The sequence below is a fragment of the Salmo salar genome, chromosome 06 (assembly GCF_965601325.2).
Source record: "Salmo salar chromosome 06, fSalSal1, whole genome shotgun sequence".
Lineage (NCBI taxonomy): Eukaryota > Metazoa > Chordata > Actinopteri > Salmoniformes > Salmonidae > Salmo > Salmo salar.
Window position 1 is genome coordinate 4,943,452 of NC_138296.1, and position 21,817 is coordinate 4,965,268.

The 21,817-nt window shown below is 44.7% G+C and overlaps 2 protein-coding genes across 7 annotated transcripts in view; both read right to left on the reverse strand.

Annotated features, from left to right (window-relative positions):
• The window catches only part of LOC106606228 (WD repeat domain phosphoinositide-interacting protein 1), a 51,688-nt gene extending 50,861 nt beyond the window's left edge, over nucleotides 1-827 (reverse strand). For all 6 annotated transcript variants that reach the window (XR_014392576.1, XR_014392575.1, XR_014392574.1 and 3 more), the window contains exon 1: nucleotides 403-827. Coding sequence is in view for 1 of the 6 variants with exons in the window: in XM_082976269.1 (XP_082832395.1) it covers nucleotides 403-512 (110 nt within the window). In the remaining 5 variants the exon portion in view is untranslated. The remainder of the gene's footprint in view (nucleotides 1-402) is intronic.
• A 6,220-nt stretch (nucleotides 828-7,047) lies between these two features.
• Nucleotides 7,048-19,917, reverse strand: LOC106606227 (actin-related protein 2/3 complex subunit 1A-A). Its single transcript, XM_045719599.2, has 10 exons — nucleotides 19,728-19,917; nucleotides 18,731-18,874; nucleotides 16,462-16,566; nucleotides 15,433-15,655; nucleotides 14,850-14,957; nucleotides 13,252-13,458; nucleotides 11,466-11,541; nucleotides 10,585-10,775; nucleotides 10,351-10,441; nucleotides 7,048-7,533 (listed from the first exon to the last, which is right to left on the reverse strand). The coding sequence occupies exons 2-10, from the start codon at nucleotides 18,792-18,794 to the stop codon at nucleotides 7,528-7,530; spliced, it is 1,071 nt and encodes a 356-aa protein (XP_045575555.1). The 5' UTR covers nucleotides 18,795-18,874; nucleotides 19,728-19,917; the 3' UTR covers nucleotides 7,048-7,527.
• Nucleotides 19,918-21,817: the final 1,900 nt, after the last annotated feature.

Sequence of the window (21,817 nt, forward strand, 5' to 3'; positions counted from 1 at the left end):
TAGTGTGTATAACAGGAGTGCTTTTGAAGTCCTGTTGTTCTGCCGCCAGAACGGTTCCGTCCACTGTTGCCAACCGTCCCTTTTTACAACAAATCCGGTGGTTTCGGGTTTAAGCATAATTAGTGTGTTTTGTTCAGAGAACTGTGAACTGCCCTCTCTGATCGTCACATGCGAATTCTGTAGCCGCTATGTAGAATTCTATAACATCTATGGGCTGTTGAACTAGGATTTTAGGACCTCACAATGAAAGGGAAATATGTTTTCGATTGCATCACCATGATATCATACTGAAAGGTGTATTTATCTATAGCTTATTTTACAGGAAATGACAAGGACATTTGCTGAGAGAGCATTCTGTTGTAGGCAACCAACCCAACAGGCAGCGGGTTCGGAGGCGCTTACGTGGAGTCTTGGTTGAAAGAGGCGCAGCCAAGCCCCGTCAGCTCTGTCCCCGGCCCGGCTCCTGGTTCACCCGGTCCGCTAGGACCGTCTGCTCCCTCTCCCGTCTCCATCCCGATTCCCAGCGACCTCTTTCCCTCCCTCCGCCCTGGATCGGAGGCCTGGGATCGGCTTTGCCTCTTGGCACGATAGCGTCGGATTGAGGATCCAGCTGAGAAGAAATCTCGATCGCCTTTTTAACAATAAACCGATCTAATCATAGGCCTGAGTGTTTTGAACTCCTTATTTCCGGTGTTTTTAGAATCCAAATCTGAGTTCCATAAATGTTCTTATTTATTACAGAAGAGATCAGACACTCTGGAGAAAGAAGGGAAAAAAACGAAGCAAAACAAGAACAGCTGACAGCTTGTTGCGTCACTCGGATTTCCCGTCCCAGTTGGCTAAAAGCGAAATTCAATGTTGTCGTCGGCTCGATTCTGATTGGTCAGGTGCATAGAGAATGATAGAGGCCTGTAGTGGCCAAAAATCTATTTTAGCATGGGCAGTGGCAGAGGGGAAGATGCGAAGCAAGAGGTTTTACTCCGCCCAAAATCTGTCCACGAAAATAAGCCTAACTTTGAAAAAAATACTTTATATCGGAGTTGTGCCTGTTTTCCAGAGATAGATAGAGGACTCAGATAGAGGACTCATCATGGATATAACCCGTTTTAGCATGGACATTGCCATTGAGGGCTTCCACCACTTAAAGTAGTCAACTGGGTGGGGGTTCCTATGAGTTGGGAGCAATCAGCCAATGAAGAAAAATTTAATTGACTACTTTAAAATGGAGATAGCCTCATGGTGCTGCCCAAGCTGTCATAGATTCTATAATCAAATTAAATTTGATTTGTCACATATTTCGTAAACAACAGGTGTAGACTAACAATGAAATGCTTCCTTATGGGCCCTTCCAAACAATGCAGAGAGAAAAATAATAGAAAAATAATAACATGAGGAATAAATATACAATGAGTAACGATAACTTGGTTATATACACGGGTTACCAGTACCCAGTCAATGATAACTTGGTTATATACACGGGTTACCAGTACCCAGTCAATGATAACTTGGTTATATACACGGGTTACCAGTACCCAGTCAATGATAACTTGGCTATATACACGGGTTACCAGTACCCAGTCAATGATAACTTGGCTATATACACGGGTTACCAGTACCCAGTCAATGATAACTTGGCTATATACACGGGTTACCAGTACCCAGTCAATGATAACTTGGTTATATACACGGGTTACCAGTACCCAGTCAATGATAACTTGGTTATATACACGGGGAACCAGTACAGAGTCAATGATAACTTGGCTATATACACGGGTTACCAGTACCCAGTCAATGATAACTTGGTTATATACACGGGTTACCAGTACCCAGTCAATGATAACTTGGCAATATACACGGGTTACCAGTACCCAGTCAATGATAACTTGGCAATATACACGGGTTACCAGTACCCAGTCAATGATAACTTGGCTATATACACGGGTTACCAGTACCCAGTCAATGATAACTTGGTTATATACACGGGTTACCAGTACCCAGTCAATGATAACTTGGTTATATACACGGGGAACCAGTACAGAGTCAATGATAACTTGGCTATATACACGGGTTACCAGTACCCAGTCAATGATAACTTGGTTATATACACGGGTTACCAGTACCAAGTCGATGTGCAGGGGTACGAGGTAATTGAGCAAGATATGTATACGTAGGTAGGGGTAAATTGACTTGGCAACAGGATAGATAATAAACAATAGCAGCAGCGTATGTGATGAGTCAAAAGAGTTGCAAAAAGGTTAAATGCGGATAGTCCAGGTAGCTATAGGTTAACTATTTATCAGTCTTATGGCTTGGGGGGTAGAAGCTGTTCAGGGTCCTGTTGGTTCCAGACTTGGTGCATCGGTACCGCTTGCCATGAGGTATTAGAGAAAACAGTCTATGACTTGGGTGGCTGGAGTCTTTGACAATTTTTAGGGCCTTCCTCTGACACCGCCTGGTATAGAGGTCCTGGATGGCAGGGAGCTCTGCCCCAGTGATCTACTGGGCCGTTCTCACTACCCTCTGGTGCGACTTGAGGCCGGATGCCAAGCAGTTGTCATATCAAGCGGTGATGCATGCAGCCAGTCAAGATGCTCTCAATGGTGCCGCTGTAGAGCTTTTTGAAGATCTAAGGGCCGATGCTAGATCTTTTCAGCCTCCTGAGGGGGAAGAGGCGTTGTCGTGACCTCTTCACGACTGTCTTGGTGTGTGTGTGGACCAGATTAATTCCTTAGTGACATGGACACAGAGGAACTTGAAGCTCTCGACCCACTCCACTACAGCTCCGTCGATGTGAATAGAGGCATGCTCAGCCATCTGTTTTCTGCAGTCTACAATCAGCTCCTTTGTCTTGCTGATGTTGAGGGAGAGGTTGTTGTCCTGGCACAACACTGCCAGGTCACTTTCCTCCTCCCTATAGGCTGTCTCATCGTTGTCGTTGATCACAACACTGTTGTGTTGTCAGCAAACTTAATGATGGTGTTGGAGTCGTACGTGGCCATGGGTGAACAGGGAATACAGGAGGGGACTAAGCACGCACCCCTGAGGGGCCTCATGTTGAGGCTCAGCGTGGCGGATGTGTTGTTGCCTACCATCACCACCTGCGGGCGGCCCATCAGGAAGTCCTGTATCCAGTTGCAGAAGGAGGTGTTCAGTCCCAGGTCCTGAGCTTAGTGATGAGCTTGGAGGGCACTATGGTGTTGAACGCTGAGCTGTTGTCAATGAACATCATTCTCACATAGGTGTTCCTCTTGTCCAGGTGGGAGAGTGCAGTGTGGAGTGTGATAGAGATTGTGTCATCTATGGATCTGTTGGGGCGGTATGCGAATTGGATTGGGTCCAGGGTGTCTGGGATGATGGTGTTGATGTGAGCCATGACCAGCCTTTGAAGGCATTTCATGGCTACAGATGTAAGTGCTACAGGGAGATAGTCATTTAGACAGGTTACCTTGACGTTCTTGGGCACAGGGACTATGGTGGTGTGTTGGAAACATGTAGATATTACAGACTGGGTCAGGGAGAGGTTGAAAATGTCAGTGAAGTCACTTGCCAGCTGGTCAGCACATGCTCTGAATATGCATCCTGGTAATCTGTCTGGCCTCACGGCCTTGAAGGTCTTACTCACATCGGTTACAGAGAGCGAGATCACACAGTCGTCCGGAACAGGTGGTGCTCTTATGCATGGTTCAGTGTTGCTTGCCTAAAAGCGAGCATAGAAGGCATTTAGCTTGTCTGGTAGGCTTGCATAACTGGGCAGCTCGCGGCTGGGTTTCCCTTTGTAATCCGTGATAGTTTGCAAGCCCTCCCAAATCAGACGAGCATAATAGCCGACATAGCGTGATCCGATTTTAGTCCTATATTGAGACTTTGCCTGTTTGATGACTCATCGGAGGTCGTAGCAGGATTTCCGTTCCTTGAAAGCGGCAGCTCTAGCCTTTGGCTCAGTGTGGATGTTGCCTGTAATCCATGGCTTCTGGTTGGGATATGTTCGTACGGTACACTGTGGGGATGACGTCATCAATGCACTTATTAATGAAGCCTGTGACTGATGTGGTAAACTCCTCAATGTTATCAGATGAATCCCAGAACATATTCCAGTCTGTGCTAGCGAAACTGTCCTGTAGCTTAGCATCCACTTTATTCCACCACTTCAGTATTGAACGCATCGCTGGTACTTCCTGTTTTAGTTTTTGCTTGGAAACAGGAATCAGGAGGAATCAGGCGTTATGATCAGATTTGCCAAAGGGAGGGCAGGGGAGAGCCTTGTATGCATTTCTGTGTGTGGAGTAAAGGTTATCTAGAGTTAGTTGCACAAGTGAAATGCTGGTAGAAATGAGGTAAAACATATTTCAGTTTCCCTGCATTAAAATCACGATGAACGAGAAGTGCCGCCTCTGGATGTGCATTTTGTTGTTTGCTTTTGGTCCTATACAGCTCATTGAATACAATCTTAGTGCCAGCATCGGTTTGTGGTGGTAAATAGATATCTACGAAAAAATATAGAAGCAAACTTTCTTGGTAAATAGTATGGTCTGCAGCTTATCATGAGGTATTCTAACTCACACAAGCAAAACAACTCAAGACTTCCTTAACATTAGAGTTCACGCACCAGCTAATAAAGAGACTCCCCCCCCTCATCTTTACCCGAGGCTGCCATCCGGTCTTGACGATGTATGGAAAAACCAGCTAGATGTATATTATCCATGTCCTTGTTCAGCCACGACTCAGAAAATCACACAATATTACAGCTGTTCAGGTCACGTTGATAGGATAGTCTCTAACGGAACTCGTCCAGCTTGTTCTTCAGTGACTGTACGTTCGCCAATAGAATGGAGTGTATAGGCGGTTTATTTTCACGCCAACGTAGTCTCGTCAGGATGCCGACTCTTCTGCCTCTTCTTGCGCCGTCACTTCCTTTTCCGAGTTCCTGGGGGAATTAGGGCCTGGTCCGGAGGAAGCAGAACGTCCAGAGCTGCCAACTCGTTGAAGTAGAAAACTGTCATCCACATTGTAGGTTAGTGATCACTGTTCAGATGTCCAGAAGCTGTTTTCGGTCATAGGAAATGAAGGCGGAGACATTATGTAAAATAAAAAGTTAAGATCAGCGGGGGAAGAAAAAAAACAGACTAAATATCCGAATTGGTCTGGAGCCCATGAAAAGGCTTTACTGCAGCGTCGTCTTTACATCTTAATGGCACAGGTACAAAGACGAGTCCTCTGTCGATCTCTATGGCCTGTTCACATGTGTATCTGCCCTCTCATTGGCTAGAATGGTCCCACCTGATCTCGCCTCCTCCCGCCTGCCTTCCATCTTTGAAGACATGTATTTCCATTGTTAGAGCGGTCACTTGACTAAATAATAGACATTCTTGGCTTCCACCATATTAATGTAGTCAACTGGGTGGGACTTCCAAATTCATTGGCTGATCCCTCCCTCAATGTACTACTTCAAAATGGAGATTGCCTCAATGGCGCTGCCCCAAACACACAGATGCTATAATGGGAATTATAAACTAGGTGGTTTGAACCCTTAATGCTGATTGGCTGAAAGATGTGGTAAATCAGACCGGGTATGACAAAACATGTATTTTTACTGCTGTAATTACGTTGGTAACCAGTTTATAATAGCAATAAGGCACCTCGGGGGTTTGTGGTATATGGCAAATATACCACAGCTAATGGCTGTATCCAGCCACTCTGCATTGCATCATGATAAGAACAGCCCTTAGCCGTGGTATATTGGTCATATACCACACCCCCTCGGGCCTTATTGCTTAATAACTACTGCATACACTGAGTATACCAAACATTAGGAACACCTTCGTCATGTTGAGTTGGCCCTCAGAACAGCCTCAATTCGTCGGGGCATGGACTCTACAAGGTGTTGAAAGGGTTCCACAGGGATGCTGGCCCATGTGGACTAAAATGCTTCCCACAGTTGTGTCCAGTTGGCTGGATGTCCTTTGGGTGGTGGACCATTCTTGATACACACGGGAAACTGTTGAGCATGAAAAACCCAGCAGCGTTGCAGTTCTTGACACAAACCGGTGCGCCTGGCACCTAATACCCTACCCCATTCAAAGGCACTTAAATATGTTGTCTTTCCCATTCACCCTCTGAATGGAACACATACACAATCCATGTCTCAATTGTCTCAAGGCTTAAAAATCCTTCTTTAACCTGTCTCCTCCCCTTCATCTACACTGATTGAAGTGGATTTAACAAGTGACATCAATAAGGGATCATATCTTTCACCTGGATTCACCTGGTCAGTCTATGTCATGGACAGAGCAGGTGTTCTTAAATGATTTGCATACTCAGTGCTTTATCTATCATTATCTATGGTCAGGTGGAAAAAAAGGTTTGTCTTGATTGGCTCCTCTTGGGGAAAGGGAGGTCGGGTAACGCCCCTAGTTTAAATCTATGCAGTAGTAGGAGAGATACTGTATATAATGAGTTGTTGTCCCAAATGCGGGAAGTCAGGTGACAAGCTATCTATCGATGTGCTTGTTAAACCTATAGAAACACAGTGAATAACGCCGTATTCCCCGTGGACAGACTTTGACGTGAGTAAACCCTCTGGCTCCGCCTCTTCCTCTCTAGTAGCTAGTAGCTCTGCATGTTGTTATTCATGGAGAACTCAAACCAGTGGGCGGTGGTCACAGAGGGCGGAGGTCACAGTGGGCGGAGATAGACAAGAAAAGCTATTAATTCACAGTAGTAACAGCTGGCAAAACATTGACCTTCCTTGACTTCTCCTTGAGCGACCCTCAAGCACCTGCAGCAGCCTTTTGCTTACACATGCTACTTTGTATTTTGTATATTTATATTGTACTTTGTACCATTTATAACAGTTCCGGAGTGTAGATTCACTGTAGCCATACTGCCATAGACACAATACCTTGTTGAAGTGTAGCACTCAGCCAGGGATGGACATTATGATTTATATTATAATATGTCTTATTACAGTATTAGAAATATGCACCAAACGTTCCACTTGGATGTGAGTTCCTTTATCACAGTACAATATGAAAACTCAGTCCACCAGAATCTGTAGAAAGCATTTTAATTTACTCAAAAATATTGATTAATTGATTGAAACCCAGCACAAAGCAACATGATTTATTGCAAAACATCTTGAAGCTGCAGAAGCGTCTTCTGTTCCAGATGAAAATGAATACACATGATAACACATCTATCTGTGTAAAATAACAGGTCACCTGACAGTGGTGTGACTCTGTGTTGGGGTCAATTCCATTTCAATTCCAGTCAATTCAGAAAGTACACTGAAATTCCAATTCTCTTCAATGCTTTTCAATGAGGAACATTTTTTTTTAATCGGAATTGGAATTTGGTTTACTTTCCGAATTGACTGGAATTGAAATGGAATTGACCCCAACCCTGGTGAGACTAACTGCTTAATGTAGATGTTAATAACAACTGGTAGTGGTGAGTCCCATGGTCAGCTGGAGTGATGCTGACCGCACAGATGGCAAGACACAGCATATGGCTCTAGCAACCTCCATGAACTCAGTGCTGCAGGGAAAACAGAGAGAAGAAGAAAAACAGGTTAATACATGTCATATAAACAGAGTAGAACAGCCTGAGTTTTACCCATAAGGCTTTGGTCAACAGTAGTGCACTATGCTGTGTAATGGTATGGGGGAAAGGTTAGTGTTGGAACATAGGCAAACACACTATCCAGGATACACTTCCACACTCCTTCCCCCAGGGGGCAGCAGCCGGGTCTAGTTGCTGAGCTAAGCCTTGATAAGCACATCAGGTGCAGCCAATGAAGGTGATTGGCAGTCCGGGAGAGAGAGGAGGACAGAAGCCTCTCAGCCGGATTGGATTTGTTTTTGTTGTGTTAGAAAACCTCTTTAGTTGGGCATATATTTTTGTAGTGTGGTTTCTGTACATATTTACTTTGTCACCATGAACATGTGAATAATCTGCTTAGACTGGCAGACCAAGAGGTCCAGATAGAGCTAGCCCTGATCTCGGTAAGTTGCTGTATCCTGGGTACCTTCAACATCTGGCTGAATACGCTGACTTCTCACATCTATACCCACATCAGCTCAGGCTACAGACCACGTAGCTAGGACCCCTAGACTTAATGAGTCAGGTTACAGACCATGTAGCTAGGACCCCTAGACATAATGAGTCAGGTTACATGTAGCTAGTACCCCTAGACATAATGAGTCAGGTTACAGACCATGTAGCTAGGACTAGGACTCCTAGACATAATGAGTCAGGTTACAGACCATGTAGCTAGGACCCCTAGACATAATGAGTCAGGTTACATGTAGCTAGTACCCCTAGACATAATGAGTCAGGTTACATGTAGCTAGTACCCCTAGACATAATGAGTCAGGTTACATGTAGCTAGTACCCCTAGACATAATGAGTCAGGTTACAGACCATGTAGCTAGGACTCCTAGACATAATGAGTCAGGTTACAGACCATGTAGCTAGGACTAGGACTCCTAGACATAATGAGTCAGGTTACAGACCATGTAGCTAGGACTCCTAGACATAATGAGTCAGGTTACAGACCATGTAGCTGGGACCCCTAGACATAATGAGTCAGGTTACAGACCATGTAGCTGGGACCCCTAGACATAATGAGCCAGGTTACAGACCATGTAGCTAGGACTAGGACCCCTAGACATAATGAGTCAGGTTACAGACCATGTAGCTAGGACTCCTAGACATAATGAGTCAGGTTACAGACCATGTAGCTAGGACTAGGACTCCTAGACATAATGAGTCAGGTTACAGACCATGTAGCTAGGACCCCTAGACTTAATGAGTCAGGTTACAGACCATGTAGCTAGGACTCCTAGACATAATGAGTCAGGTTATAGACCATGTAGCTAGGACCCCTAGACATAATGAGTCAGGTTACAGACCATGTAACTAGGACCCCTAGACATAATGAGTCAGGTTACAGACCATGTAACTAGGACTCCTAGACATAATGAGTCAGGTTACAGACCAGGTAGCTAGGACTAGGACTCCTAGACATAATGAGTCAGGTTACAGACCATGTAGCTAGGACTAGGACTCCTAGACATAATTTCATAACAATATGGATGAGGGTGCCATTTCAGACGCACCCTGTGCCTTTGAATTGATCTCTGAGTAGAGTACTGAATCTCCATTGGTTCCTGAGTCTCTGAATGTCATGTCATGTGCCAAAAGTATATGGACACCTGCTCGTCAAACATCTCATTCCAAAATCATGGGCATTAATATGGAGTTGGTCCCCCTTTTGCTGCTACAACAGCCTCCACTCTTCTGGGAAGGCTGGAACATTGCTGCGGGGACTTGCTTACATTCAGCCACAAGAGCATTAGTGAGGTCGGGCTCTGATGTTGGGCGATTAGGCCTGGCTTGATGGTATGAGGTCAGGGCTCTTTGCAAGCCAGTCAAGTTCTTCCACATCGATCTCAACAAACCATTGCTGTATGGACCTCGCTTTGCACGAGGGCATTTTCATGCTGAATCAGGAAGGGCCTTCCCCAAACTGTTGCCACAAAGTTGGAAGCACAGAATCCTCTAGAATGTCATTGTATGCTGTAGCGTTAAGATTTCCCTTCACTGGAACTAAGGGGCCTAGCCCGAATCCATTATTCCTCCTCCACTAAACTTTACAGTTGGCACTATGTATTGGGGCAGGTAGCGTTCTCCTGGCATCCGCCAAACCCAGATTCATCCGTCGAACTGCCAAATGGTGAAGCGTGATTCATCACTCCAGAGAACGTGTTTCCACTGCTCCAGAGTCCAATGGCTGCAAACCTTACACCACTCCAGCTGACACTTGGTACTGTGCACAGTGATCTTAGGTTTGTGTGCAGCTGCTCGGCCATGGAAACCCATTTCACGAAGCTCCCAACGAACAGTTATTGTGCTGACGTTGCTTCCAGAGGTAGTTTGGAACTCGGTAGTGAGTGTTGCAACTGAGGACAAACGATTTTTACATGCTTCAGCACTCGGCGGTCCCGTTCTGTGAGCTTGTGTGGCCTACCACTTCACAGCTGAGCCGTTGTTGCTCCTAGACGTTTCCACTTCACAATAACAACACTTACAGTTGACCAGGGCAGCTCTAGCAGGTCAGAAATTTGACAAACTGACTTGTTGGAAAGGTGGCATCCTATGATGGTGCCATGTTGAAAGTCACTGAGCTCTTCAGTAAGGCCATTCTACTGACAATGTTTGTCTATGGAGATTGCATGGCTGTCTGCTCGATTTTATACACCTGTCAGCAACGGGTGTGGCTGAAATAGCCAAATCTACTCATTTGACAGGGTGTCCACATACTGCTGTATATGTGGTGTATGTAGGCAGTACCTTGAAGTCCCAGAGGACCATAGCTCCGTCCAGACCCACACTGCTGTACTTGTCCACGTGGGCCTTAGTTCCTGACACGATACACAGCTGACTGGATGGAGACACAGGAGCAGAGAGATTCAGTATACTTACAAGCATTTCGCTACACCCGCAATAACATCTGCTAAACACGTGTATGTGGCACACACAACACACAACACACATACAACACACACACACTCCCTCTCTCCTCACGTGATGCTGTTCTGGTGCAGGCAGCCCAGCTCGTTGCTCTCATCATCAGTAGCTTTCTTATCCAGATTGCGGAAGTGTTGCATGGCGGACATGCTGCCCCTAGAGGTCTGCTTGGGGATGTCCAGCTTCTTAACAAACTTCAGACTGCCTGGGCCCTTATAGGAGAACTGAAATGGACAGCAGTCATGGCCCTGAAACAGAGGGTTTAGACATTAGATATGCAGGGTATGTATGATAGGAACATAGAGGGTTTAGACATTAGGTATGCAGGGTATGTATGATAGGAACATAGAGGGTTTAGACATTAGATATGCAGGGTATGTATGATAGGAACATAGAGGGTTTAGACATTAGGTATGCAGGGTATGTATGATAGGAACATAGAGGGTTTAGACATTAGGTATGCAGGGTATGTATGATAGGAACATAGAGGGTTTAGACATTAGGTATGCAGGGTATGTATGATAGGAACATAGAGGGTTTAGACATTAGGTATGCAGGGTATGTATGATAGGAACATAGAGGGTTTAGACATTAGGTATGCAGGGTATGTATGATAGGAACATAGAGGGTTTAGACATTAGGTATGCAGGGTATGTATGATATTGCCTTATGGCTGAGTCCCAAATGGAACCCTATTGCCTTTATATAATGCACTGCTTTTGACCAGGACCGATAGGAGCAAACTGTAGGATACCATGCCACAAGGGATCCTGTAAAGCCTATATATAGGGGACAGTGTTCCATCTGGGACAGTGTATTTCTTCAATGAACTCCCACAGGTGGAAGTGGTTCAGTGAACTAGGCTCACATGTTGAGTAACCTTGCTATGGTTCTGGTCGGTCACAAATGAAGAGAGTGAGAGAGGTGTGTTTTCTTACCGCGGCAACCATCTCTGTGGGGCTGACATAGAGCACGCTCACTAGAGGTAGGCGGTCCGTTGTCAGCTGAGTCACCCTGTCAATCGACACAAGGTCAGAGATCAAGAGTCAGGGGTCAATGACATGTTCCTCTCTTTGTGTGAATTTCTAAATGAAAGATTCCTCACATCCCTTCTCCTAGCCTCTTCCTCGGAACATCAGAAGGACCCAAGGTTCCTTTTCAAGGATCTCCTCCAAGGCTCTAATGGCTTCCCTTTTCCATTTTCAGGAGGTGAGGCGAGAGGACACCAGTAGTGGAGGAAAAGACTGAGAAGGACCCTTTCTGTCAGTGATAGCTACTCACTCTTTCCCCTGGGTAGCGTCTGCCTTATAATTTGTCCCTTTCACATTCACTCTTTCACCCCTTCTCTCTTTAACTCTTTCATCCCTTCACTCTTTCACCCTTTCACACTTTCACTCTTTCACCCCTTCACTCTTTCACTCTTTCATCCCTTCACTCTTTCACACTTTCACTCTTTCACCTCTTCACTCTTTTACGCTTTCACCCCTTAACTCTTTCAGTCTTTCATCCCTTCTCTCTTTCACTCCTTCACTCTTTCACCCCTTCACTCTTTCACTCTTTCACCCCTTCATCCCTTCACTCTTTCACCCCTTCACTCTTTCACCCCTTCACTCTTTCACTCTTTCACTCTTTCACTCTTTCATCCCTTCACTCTTTCACTCCTTCACTCTTTCACCGCTTCACTCTTTCACCCGTTCACTCTTTCACTTCTTCACTCCTTCACTCTTTCACTCCTTCACTCTTTCACCGCTTCACTCTTTCACCCGTTCACTCTTTCACTTCTTCACTCCTTCACTCTTTCACACTTCACTCTTTCACCCTTTCACTCTTTCACGCTTTCATCCCTTCACTCTTTCACTCCTTCACTCTTTCACTCCTTCACTCTTTCATCCCTTCACTCTTTCACCCCTTCACTCTTTCACTCTTTCATCCCTTCACTCTTTCACTCCTTCACTCTTTCACCCCTTCACTCTTTCATCCCTTCACTCTTTCACCCCTTCACTCTTCCACTCTTTCATCCCTTCACTCTTTCACCCCTTCACTCTTTCACCCCTTCACTCTTTCACCCCTTCACTCTTTCACGCCTTCACTCTTTCACTCTTTCATCCCTTCTCTCTTTCACTCCTTCACTCTTTCACCCCTTCACTCTTTCACCCCTTCACTCTTTCACTCTTTCACCCCTTCACTCTTTCACCCCTTCACTCTTTCATTCCTTCACTCTTTCATCGCTTCACTCTTTCACTCTTTCATCCCTTCACTCTTTCACTCCTTCACTCTTTCACCGCTTCACTCTTTCACCTGTTCACTCTTTCACTTCTTCACTCCTTCACTCTTTCATTCCTTCACTCTTTCACCCCTTCACTCTTTCATCCTTTCACTCTTTCACCCCTTCACTCTTTCACCCCTTCACCCCTTCACTCTTTCACCCCTTCACTCTTTCACTCTTTCACCCCTTCACTCTTTCACCCCTTCACTCTTTCACGCTTTCATCCCTTCACTCTTTCACTCCTTCACTCTTTCACTCCTTCACTCTTTCACTCCTTCACTCTTTCATCCCTTCACTCTTTCACCCCTTCACTCTTTCACCCCTTCACTCTTTCACCCCTTCACTCTTACCCCTTCACTCTTTCACCCCTTCACTCTTTCACGCCTTCACTCTTTCACTCTTTCATCCCTTCACTCTTTCACCCCTTCACTCTTTTATCCCTTCACTCTTTCACTCACTCTTTCCCCTGGGTGGCGTCAGCCACACTGATGCTGCTGTTGTGAGCGACCCAGGCCAGGTGGTCTCCGCTGGGGGAGAAGGAGACACTGTGTACCCAACCTCCACAGTCCTTGGTCTCCAGCAGCATCTCCCCAAATGGCATCTTAGCCCCCCACGCTGTCGGGCCTGGCTTGTCCTCGATTTCCTTGATGTAGGCAGAGAAGATCCTGCATGAAGAGAATTTGGGAATTGTCATGTTTGTATCACTATAGGCCGACCCGGCTCGCACAACATTACCTGCTTATTTTTATCACAAAGAGAGAGATAGAACGTGTGAGAGAGTATTTTTAAATACTGTTATAGTAATAACAGACGGCATATACATCGGTATAAAAAATTCAACCACGATATTATGACTCACACCTAGAAAAAAGGGTTCTTCAGCTGTCCCCATAGAAGAACCATTTTGGGTTCCACTTGACAGCCGAATCACCCTTTTAGAGTCTAGATAGCACCTCTTTTCTAAGATTGCTTGGTAAAGAAACCTGTTGTGGGAAAACACTAAACTATGGCAGAATTGTTTGCGAAATGACATCAGATTCAATTCCAAGGTGGTGCAGGGTTTATCAAGCAGAAGTGCTGTGCAGATGTAATTATATTGTCATATTTTTGTAACAGCTCCTTGACCAAGCATTAGAAAATAAATAATCTGACCCGATAATTACCTAGCTAAAGGTTGAATAAATAAGAATCAGCCAAACAATAGCATCAACAGCCTTAGAGACAGTTACTATCTGTTGGTTCTGACCTGCAGTGGAAGCGTTAGAGACAGTTACTATCTGTTGGTTCTGACCTGCAGTGGAAGCCTTAGAGACAGTTACTATCTGTTGGTTCTGACCTGCAGTGGAAGCCTTAGAGACAGTTACTATCTGTTGGTTCTGACCTGCAGTGGAAGCCTTAAAGACAGTTACTATCTGTTGGTTCTGACCTGCAGTGGAAGCCTTAGAGACAGTTACTATCTGTTGGTTCTGACCTGCAGTGGAAGCCTTAAAGACAGTTACTATCTGTTGGTTCTGACCTGCAGTGGAAGCCTTAGAGACAGTTACTATCTGTTGGTTCTGACCTGCAGTGGAAGCCTTAGAGACAGTTACTATCTGTTGGTTCTGACCTGCAGTGGAAGCCTTAGAGACAGTTACTATCTGTTGGTTCTGACCTGCAGTGGATGCCTTAGAGACAGTTACTATCTGTTGGTTCTGACCTGCAGTGGAAGCCTTAGAGACAGTTACTATCTGTTGGTTCTGACCTGCAGTGGAAGCCTTAGAGACAGTTACTATCTGTTGGTTCTGACCTGCAGTGGAAGCCTTAGAGACAGTTACTATCTGTTGGTTCTGACCTGCAGTGGAAGCCTTAGAGACAGTTACTATCTGTTGGTTCTGACCTGCAGTGGAAACCTTAGAGACAGTTACTATCTGTTGGTTCTGACCTGCAGTGGAAGCCTTAGAGACAGTTACTATCTGTTGGTTCTGACCTGCAGTGGAAGCCTTAGAGACAGTTACTATCTGTTGGTTCTGACCTGCAGTGGAAGCCTTAGAGACAGTTACTATCTGTTGGTTCTGACCTGCAGTGGAAGTCAGAGGACCCAGCAGCCAGCAGGATGTTGTTGGGGTGCCAGTCCAGACACATCACTGTGGACCGGATGCTCTTCTTTATGTGCTTACTGAGCCACCTGCAGGGGCCAGAGGTCACAGAGGTCTCAAAGGTCAAAGGTTGCAATAGATTCATACTGGACAAATCTCAAGACGCTACTGAGCCATAACAGGTCAGAGGGGAAAGGTCACAGTAGATTATTTCTGGGAACATCTCAAATGGTGCCTCACTTCCAGCCTATAGTGTACTACTGTAGTAACAGTATTAGTAAGAGGGTACAGTGAGAGTGAAAGAGTGAGTGAGTGAGTGAGTGAGTGAGTGAGTGAGTGAGTGAGTGAGTGAGTGAGTGAGTGAGTGAGTGAGTGAGTGAGTGAGCGAGCGGCTGGCTGACTGACTGACCGGCCGTCCGTCCGTCTGTCTGTCTGTCTGTCTGTCTGTCTGTCTGTCTGTCTGTCTGTCTGTCTGTCTGTCTGTCTGTCTGTCTGTCTGTCTGTCTGTCTGTCTGTCTGTCTGTCTGTCTGTCTGTCTGTCTGAATGTGTTCCGTGTCTCTCACCAGTCGTTCTCCTTCTCGAAGTAGCAGACAGAGATGAGGCGAGCTCCGCTGCCCAGGGCAAACTTATTCTCCAGAGGGGACCACTTGACAAAGGTAGCAGCCCGGTTGATCCTCACCAACACCAGAGTGGGCTTCCACACCTTGTCCTTCAGGGTCCACACGTACGCATTACGGTCCGATGCACACGTCACGATGCGGTTCGAATCCGGAGCCCAGTCGATGCCTGGAAGGTTTTTAGGAGAAGGAGACAATGAAGAGAATGATGCAGTTGGAATCCCATGATGCAACATGTTCAGGCTAGCATCCTGTGTGTGTGTGTGTGTGTGTGTGTGTGTGTGTGTGTGTGTGTGTGTGTGTGTGTGTGTGTGTGTGTGTGTGTGTGTGTGTGTGTGTGTGTGTTCAGTGGAGTTACTGACTAACCAATGATGTTTCACTTCCTTGCTGTCTATGGCTGAGTCCCAAACGGCCTATGGGCCCTGGTCTACACTAGTACACTATAGGGAATAGGGCCCTGGTCTACACTAGTACACTATAGGGAATAGGGCCCCGGTCTACACTAGTACACTATAGGGAATAGGGCCCCGGTCTACACTAGTACACTATAGGGAATAGGGCCCCGGTCTACACTAGTACACTATAGGGAATAGGGCCCCGGTCTACACTAGTACACTATAGGGAATAGGGCCCTGGTCTACACTAGTACACTATAGGGAATAGGGCCCCGGTCTACACTAGTACACTATAGGGAATAGGGCCCCGGTCTACACTAGTACACTATAGGGAATAGGGCCCCGGTCTACACTAGTACACTATAGGGAATAGGGCCCTGGTCTACACTAGTACACTATAGGGAATAGGGCGCTGGTCTACACTAGTACACTATAGGGAATAGGGCGCTGGTCTACACTAGTACACTATAGGGAATAGGGCCCTGGTCTACACTAGTACACTATAGGGAATAGGGCCCTGGTCTGCACTAGTACACTGTAGGGAATAGGGAGCCATTTGGGTCTCATTGTATGTGGGTACCTGTGATTCGTCCACTGTGCTCAGTCAGCTCGTGGATCTTGGCCCACTCGTTCCCCTTCTTCTCATAGATGATCACCACACTGCTGTTGGGGCTGACAGCAATCTCTGGAGATAGACACCATTAAGTTACTACAATATCTTGATTAACAACAACTAATACACAGCAATATCTGCTGAGGGGAGAGACATCTCTACATCTCTACATCATCTTGATTAACATGTAACTAATGTGTAATGGATAGAAACATGCTGATTGACAGTGGCACACACACACACGCAAGCGCACACAGACACACACAACATTGCATATTATGTGGATGAGAGATGTCTATAATGCATTGATGTATCAAATACAACACGTACAGAAACATACAGTACATTGTATATGTATACACAGAAAATTCAGTTCAACACTGGACCAGTGTGTATAAGTGTCCACACTTTTCAGTGTTAAATCACTGTTAAAGGAAATTAGCACTTTTAGTGTTATGCAAGAACACCTCATATTTAACACCAGGAAGTGTATATAGTTTTCACCAATGGTGTTTGCAATGACACCTCAAAGTATTTTTTAACAATTACACCAATTAGGCTTAGTTTCACCATAATAAAAAGGCCTGAAACTCATGGTTTACAGGCCAAAATTCCCAGATATCCTGGTTGAAGGATTCCAGATTTTCTCCTCCCATTTCCAGGAATCTTCCAACCACGATTTCTGACAATTCTGGAAATGATGCCAACTCTACCTGCAAGTCACACTATGCTGGTTTGCAAAGTGATGTGTAATTCCTATTGGAACCCAGACATAATGACTGCCAGGGTGAGCAACATTGTGAGGAGAGTACGTAAGTCATTTAAAAAGGGAACAATCATTTCAGTAACGGGTGCAAAAAATCAAATTAAGTGATTCGATTCATTTGAAAAAGGTATGGTATTTGTCTTTGAGTAGCATAATATGAATCAATCAATCAGTGTACAAGCAAAAACAAAGGTATCAAAAAACAATCCTAAAAAAAAAAATCAACCTGCAGTAGAGCATGCTGGGAAATATGATAATGATGGCCATGGTTTTGATGGGAACATTATACTCTCCACAGAGTAAAACCAGAGAGGAAGAGGCAAAGCGAGAGATTTCACTCTCATCAAAATCTGTCCACGCAGGAATACAGCGTAATTCAATGTGTTTCTGTGGGCTTAATGAGCAGACTGATAAACAGACTTCCTGCCTTCCCGCCTTTGGGACAATGGCTCCCATTGTTAGCCTCTAGTCATTATATAATGATCTCTGGTAAAACTGGCACAATCACACTCTCACAATCAACACTGGGATTGTCTACACTAATAGAGTTAATTTAACACCTGAAACAACACTAGAAATGTTACACTGAAAAAAATCAACATTAGGTAACATTGGCCAATTTGCTGTGTAGCAATAGCATTTTGCTAACCTTGTCCCCAGGCTCAATTGCTACTGCATATAGACGTTGGATAGAGGGAGATCCGGCTTCAGACGAGATTAGCATGTTTACCTACAATTTCTCTCTACATCAAAGATAAGTTGTTTAATGTAGGATACTGTAGATAAATCACAATGTTCATGTTACATCTTTGTACTTTAAGAGAATACTAAAGGGTTGAGTTAGACTAGTAAAGGAGACAAAGAAGAAGAAGAAGAAGAGTGAAGTCCAATGTCTCCCAAATGGCACCCTATTCCCTACATAATGCTCTTTGGGTCCTGATCAAAAGTAGTGCACTATATAGGGAATAGGGTACCATTTGGGCCCACACTACAGTACGGAGCTCCTTATATCTCTGCTACATTTCCTCTGTTGATAATCACATTCCCCAGATCTTCAGACAATTTTAATGGACAGCAATTAGAGGAGGAAGAGGAAGTGCATCTGCAGACAGCAAGCAACACGAGGGGTTTGCGTCTCAATGGGCACCCTATTCGCTACATAGTGCACTACGTATGACTAGAACCCTATGGGCCCTGGTCAAAAGGTAGTGCACTGTATAGGGAATTTGGGACTCATCCGAGGAGTCAGCAGGCCAGCTAATGGAGGTATAGACTGGGAGAAAGAGAGGTGTGTGTGTGTGTGTGTGTGTGTGTGTGTGTGTGTGTGTGTGTGTGTGTGTGTGTGTGTGTGTGTGTGCGTGTGCGTGTGCGTGTGCGTGTGCGTGTGCGTGTGCGTGTGCGTGTGTGTGTGTGTGTGTGCGTGTTGAAATGCGGGCAGACTGGTTTAAGTATTACTGCAGGACTACTTACGTGTCCTGTCCTTATTCCAGGCATGGCAGGAGAGAGGCTCCAGCCCAAAGCTGTACAGGGACATGCTTCAACAAGGGTTCCACAGGGTTCTGGAATGTGGCTGGGATCGGAATGTCTTCTTCTTGTCAGGGATTGGTTGGAACTCTATTGTAGTAAAACCAGGAAGGGAGGGTTAAAAGTGAGAAAGATTGGGTTAGATAAAGTTAGATTGTAGGCCTAGGCTATACTCTAGGAGGCAAATTTGCCCCGAAGCAACTCAACCCCCAGTGTATTTCAGAAACTGGATGAATGTCTGAATTGTTTTTAGTTGTATCTTACTATAATCGTGCCCGTTTAGGTCAATATTAAGTTGAGCATCGACTTTTGTTGAGTTGAGCAATGAGTTGAGCAAGGAAACTAACTGCTGATGTTGGTCGTCAGTGTTGGCACATACTTTGTAAACACATAATGGCTACCTTTCATCTTTACATGGTTGTTCTGGCCCGCTAGCTGTGTTGACATAGTGGGAAAAACCATTGGATTCAGATACAATCAACCCTACAGTATATATTTTTGTATAGGTAGAGATTTGTATCTTCCTTCCACTTGGTGGGAGACACTCAGAGGACCAGAAGGACTTTCTGATTGATCCTATGCACAACAACATTAGACTGGTTCCATTGCATACCCTTCATTTCCTGCTCTATTGGCCTCCATTGCTCTATGCCTCTCATACTGTCACTCCTACATTCTTGATGCCCTTGATACGTGGCATTATAAGACCTTTCTGCAATGCCTCCCAGTCCCAGTATCTGACAAGGAACTGAACTGAGAGTGCTTTCTTATCACACTTAATTAGCATAGAGATCAAACACAAACACACACACACAGCCACAGACACAGACACAGACACAGACACACAGTCAAACAGGAAAGACCACGCCATAGAAAACCATAAGAAACCCAATGCAACTAAGAAACAAGGAAATGTCAACCAAAACCAGTCTCTCCCTCCTACCTCTCCTTCCTCCAGTGGACAGGAACGATAAGATGATGTCAAACAACGTCTCTGTGTGTGTGGTTGTAGCAGGGTTGTATTCGCGGACTCTGGGCAGTCGACACGAATGAAGCAGTGCAGGGCAGGACTGGAGAGGACACAAGAAGAGGAAGTAGAGCGAGATTGAGAGACACACAGAGAGAGAAGGAGGAGAGAGAGAGGGTGTGTCTGCGTATTCAGCTATTGCGCAAGCACCTGGGACAAAGGTTGGTGGAGGATGAAGATAACACGCATACTGTCAGATAACTTTCCCTCAACAGTACACCTGTAGTAGTTTAACTGAGACTTTCCCTCAACACTACACCTGTAGTAGTTTAACTGAGACTTTCCCTCAACAGTACACCTGTAGTAGTTTAACTGAGACTTTCCCTCAACAGTACACCTGTAGTAGTTTAACTGAGACTTTCCCTCAACAGTACACCTGTAGTAGTTTAACTGAGACTTTCCCTCAACAGTACACCTGTAGTAGTTTAACTGAGACTTTCCCTCAACAGTACACCTGTAGTAGTTTAACTGAGACTTTCCCTCAACAGTACACCTGTAGTAGTTTAACTGAGACTTTCCCTCAACAGTACACCTGTAGTAGTTTAACTGAGACTTTCCCTCAACACTACACCTGTAGTAGTTTAACTGTGACTTTCCCTCAACAGTACACCTGTAGTAGTTTAACTGTGACTTTCCCTCAACAGTACACCTGTAGTAGTTTAACTGAGACTTTCCCTCAACAGTACACCTGTAGTAGTTTAACTGAGACTTTCCCTCAACACTACACCTGTAGTAGTTTAACTGAGACTTTCCCTCAACACTACACCTGTAGTAGTTTAACTGAGACTTTCCCTCAACAGTACACCTGTAGTAGTTTAACTGAGACTTTCCCTCAACAGTACACCTGTAGTAGTTTAACTGAGACTTTCCCTCAACAGTACACCTGTAGTAGTTTAACTGAGACTTTCCCTCAACAGTACACCTGTAGTAGTTTAACTGAGACTTTCCCTCAACAGTACACCTGTAGTAGTTTAACTGAGACTTTCCCTCAACAGTACACCTGTAGTAGTTTAACTGAGACTTTCCCTCAACACTACACCTGTAGTAGTTTAACTGTGACTTTCCCTCAACAGTACACCTGTAGTAGTTTAACTGTGACTTTCCCTCAACAGTACACCTGTAGTAGTTTAACTGAGACTTTCCCTCAACAGTACACCTGTAGTAGTTTAACTGAGACTTTCCCTCAACACTACACCTGTAGTAGTTTAACTGAGACTTTCCCTCAACACTACACCTGTAGTAGTTTAACTGAGACTTTCCCTCAACAGTACACCTGTAGTAGTTTAACTGAGACTTTCTCTCAACAGTACACCTGTAGTAGTTTGACTGAATAAGACTTTGATTCAATTCAATTCAAGGGTCTTTATTGTCACGGGAAACATGTGTTAACGTTGCCAAAGCAAGTGAAGCAGAAAATATACAAAAGTGAGATAAACAATTAAAAGGAACAGTAAACATTACTCACAGAAGTTCCAAAAGAATAAAGACATTACAAATGTCAAATTATGTATATATACAGTTGTCGTGTCTTTGGCTATGCCGGATTAAGTGATATGACATGCTAACCTATAAAATCCTTTCTCTGTAATTAATATTACCTGATTAAGCTAATCATGTAAATGTAATTAACTAGAAAGTTGGGGCACCACGGAAGAACGTTTATAGAGCCGTTATCTTCCGAATAAACTCTTAAAATACTTAGTAATCTTTTACATCGATAGCAGTCAATATTAACCCTTATCTTATTTTCAGTCTCATAATGAAAGTTGTAAATTCTTGGTTATCTTCACGAACACTGGCTAACAAGTTGAATCAGCAATACAAAATTGGGTTTAATTATTTATTTACTAAATACCTAAACTAATCACACAGAATTACAAATACACAGAATACAATGATGTCATACAGAAAACGTCCTGGTGGACGGAACCTGTATGAAAGCTGGTTACACAAAGGAAAGGGGGTTGGGCTTGAATGAAAGAGCGGGAAGACTTAGGAACAAAGAA

What these genes read in the sequence shown, in the direction of transcription:
- LOC106606227 (XM_045719599.2), bottom strand. Translation starts at nt 18,794, where the DNA reads ATGTCCCTGTACAGCTTTGGGCTGGAGCCTCTCTCCTGCCATGCCTGG. An exon ending in CCACAGAGATGGTTGCCGCG is followed by an intron (nt 10,776 to 11,465) that starts GTAAGAAAACAC and finishes CCTCTGTTTCAG; the next exon opens with GGCCATGACTGCTGTCCATT. An exon ending in CTGCACCAGAACAGCATCAC is followed by an intron (nt 10,442 to 10,584) that starts GTGAGGAGAGAG and finishes GTCTCCATCCAG; the next exon opens with TCAGCTGTGTATCGTGTCAG.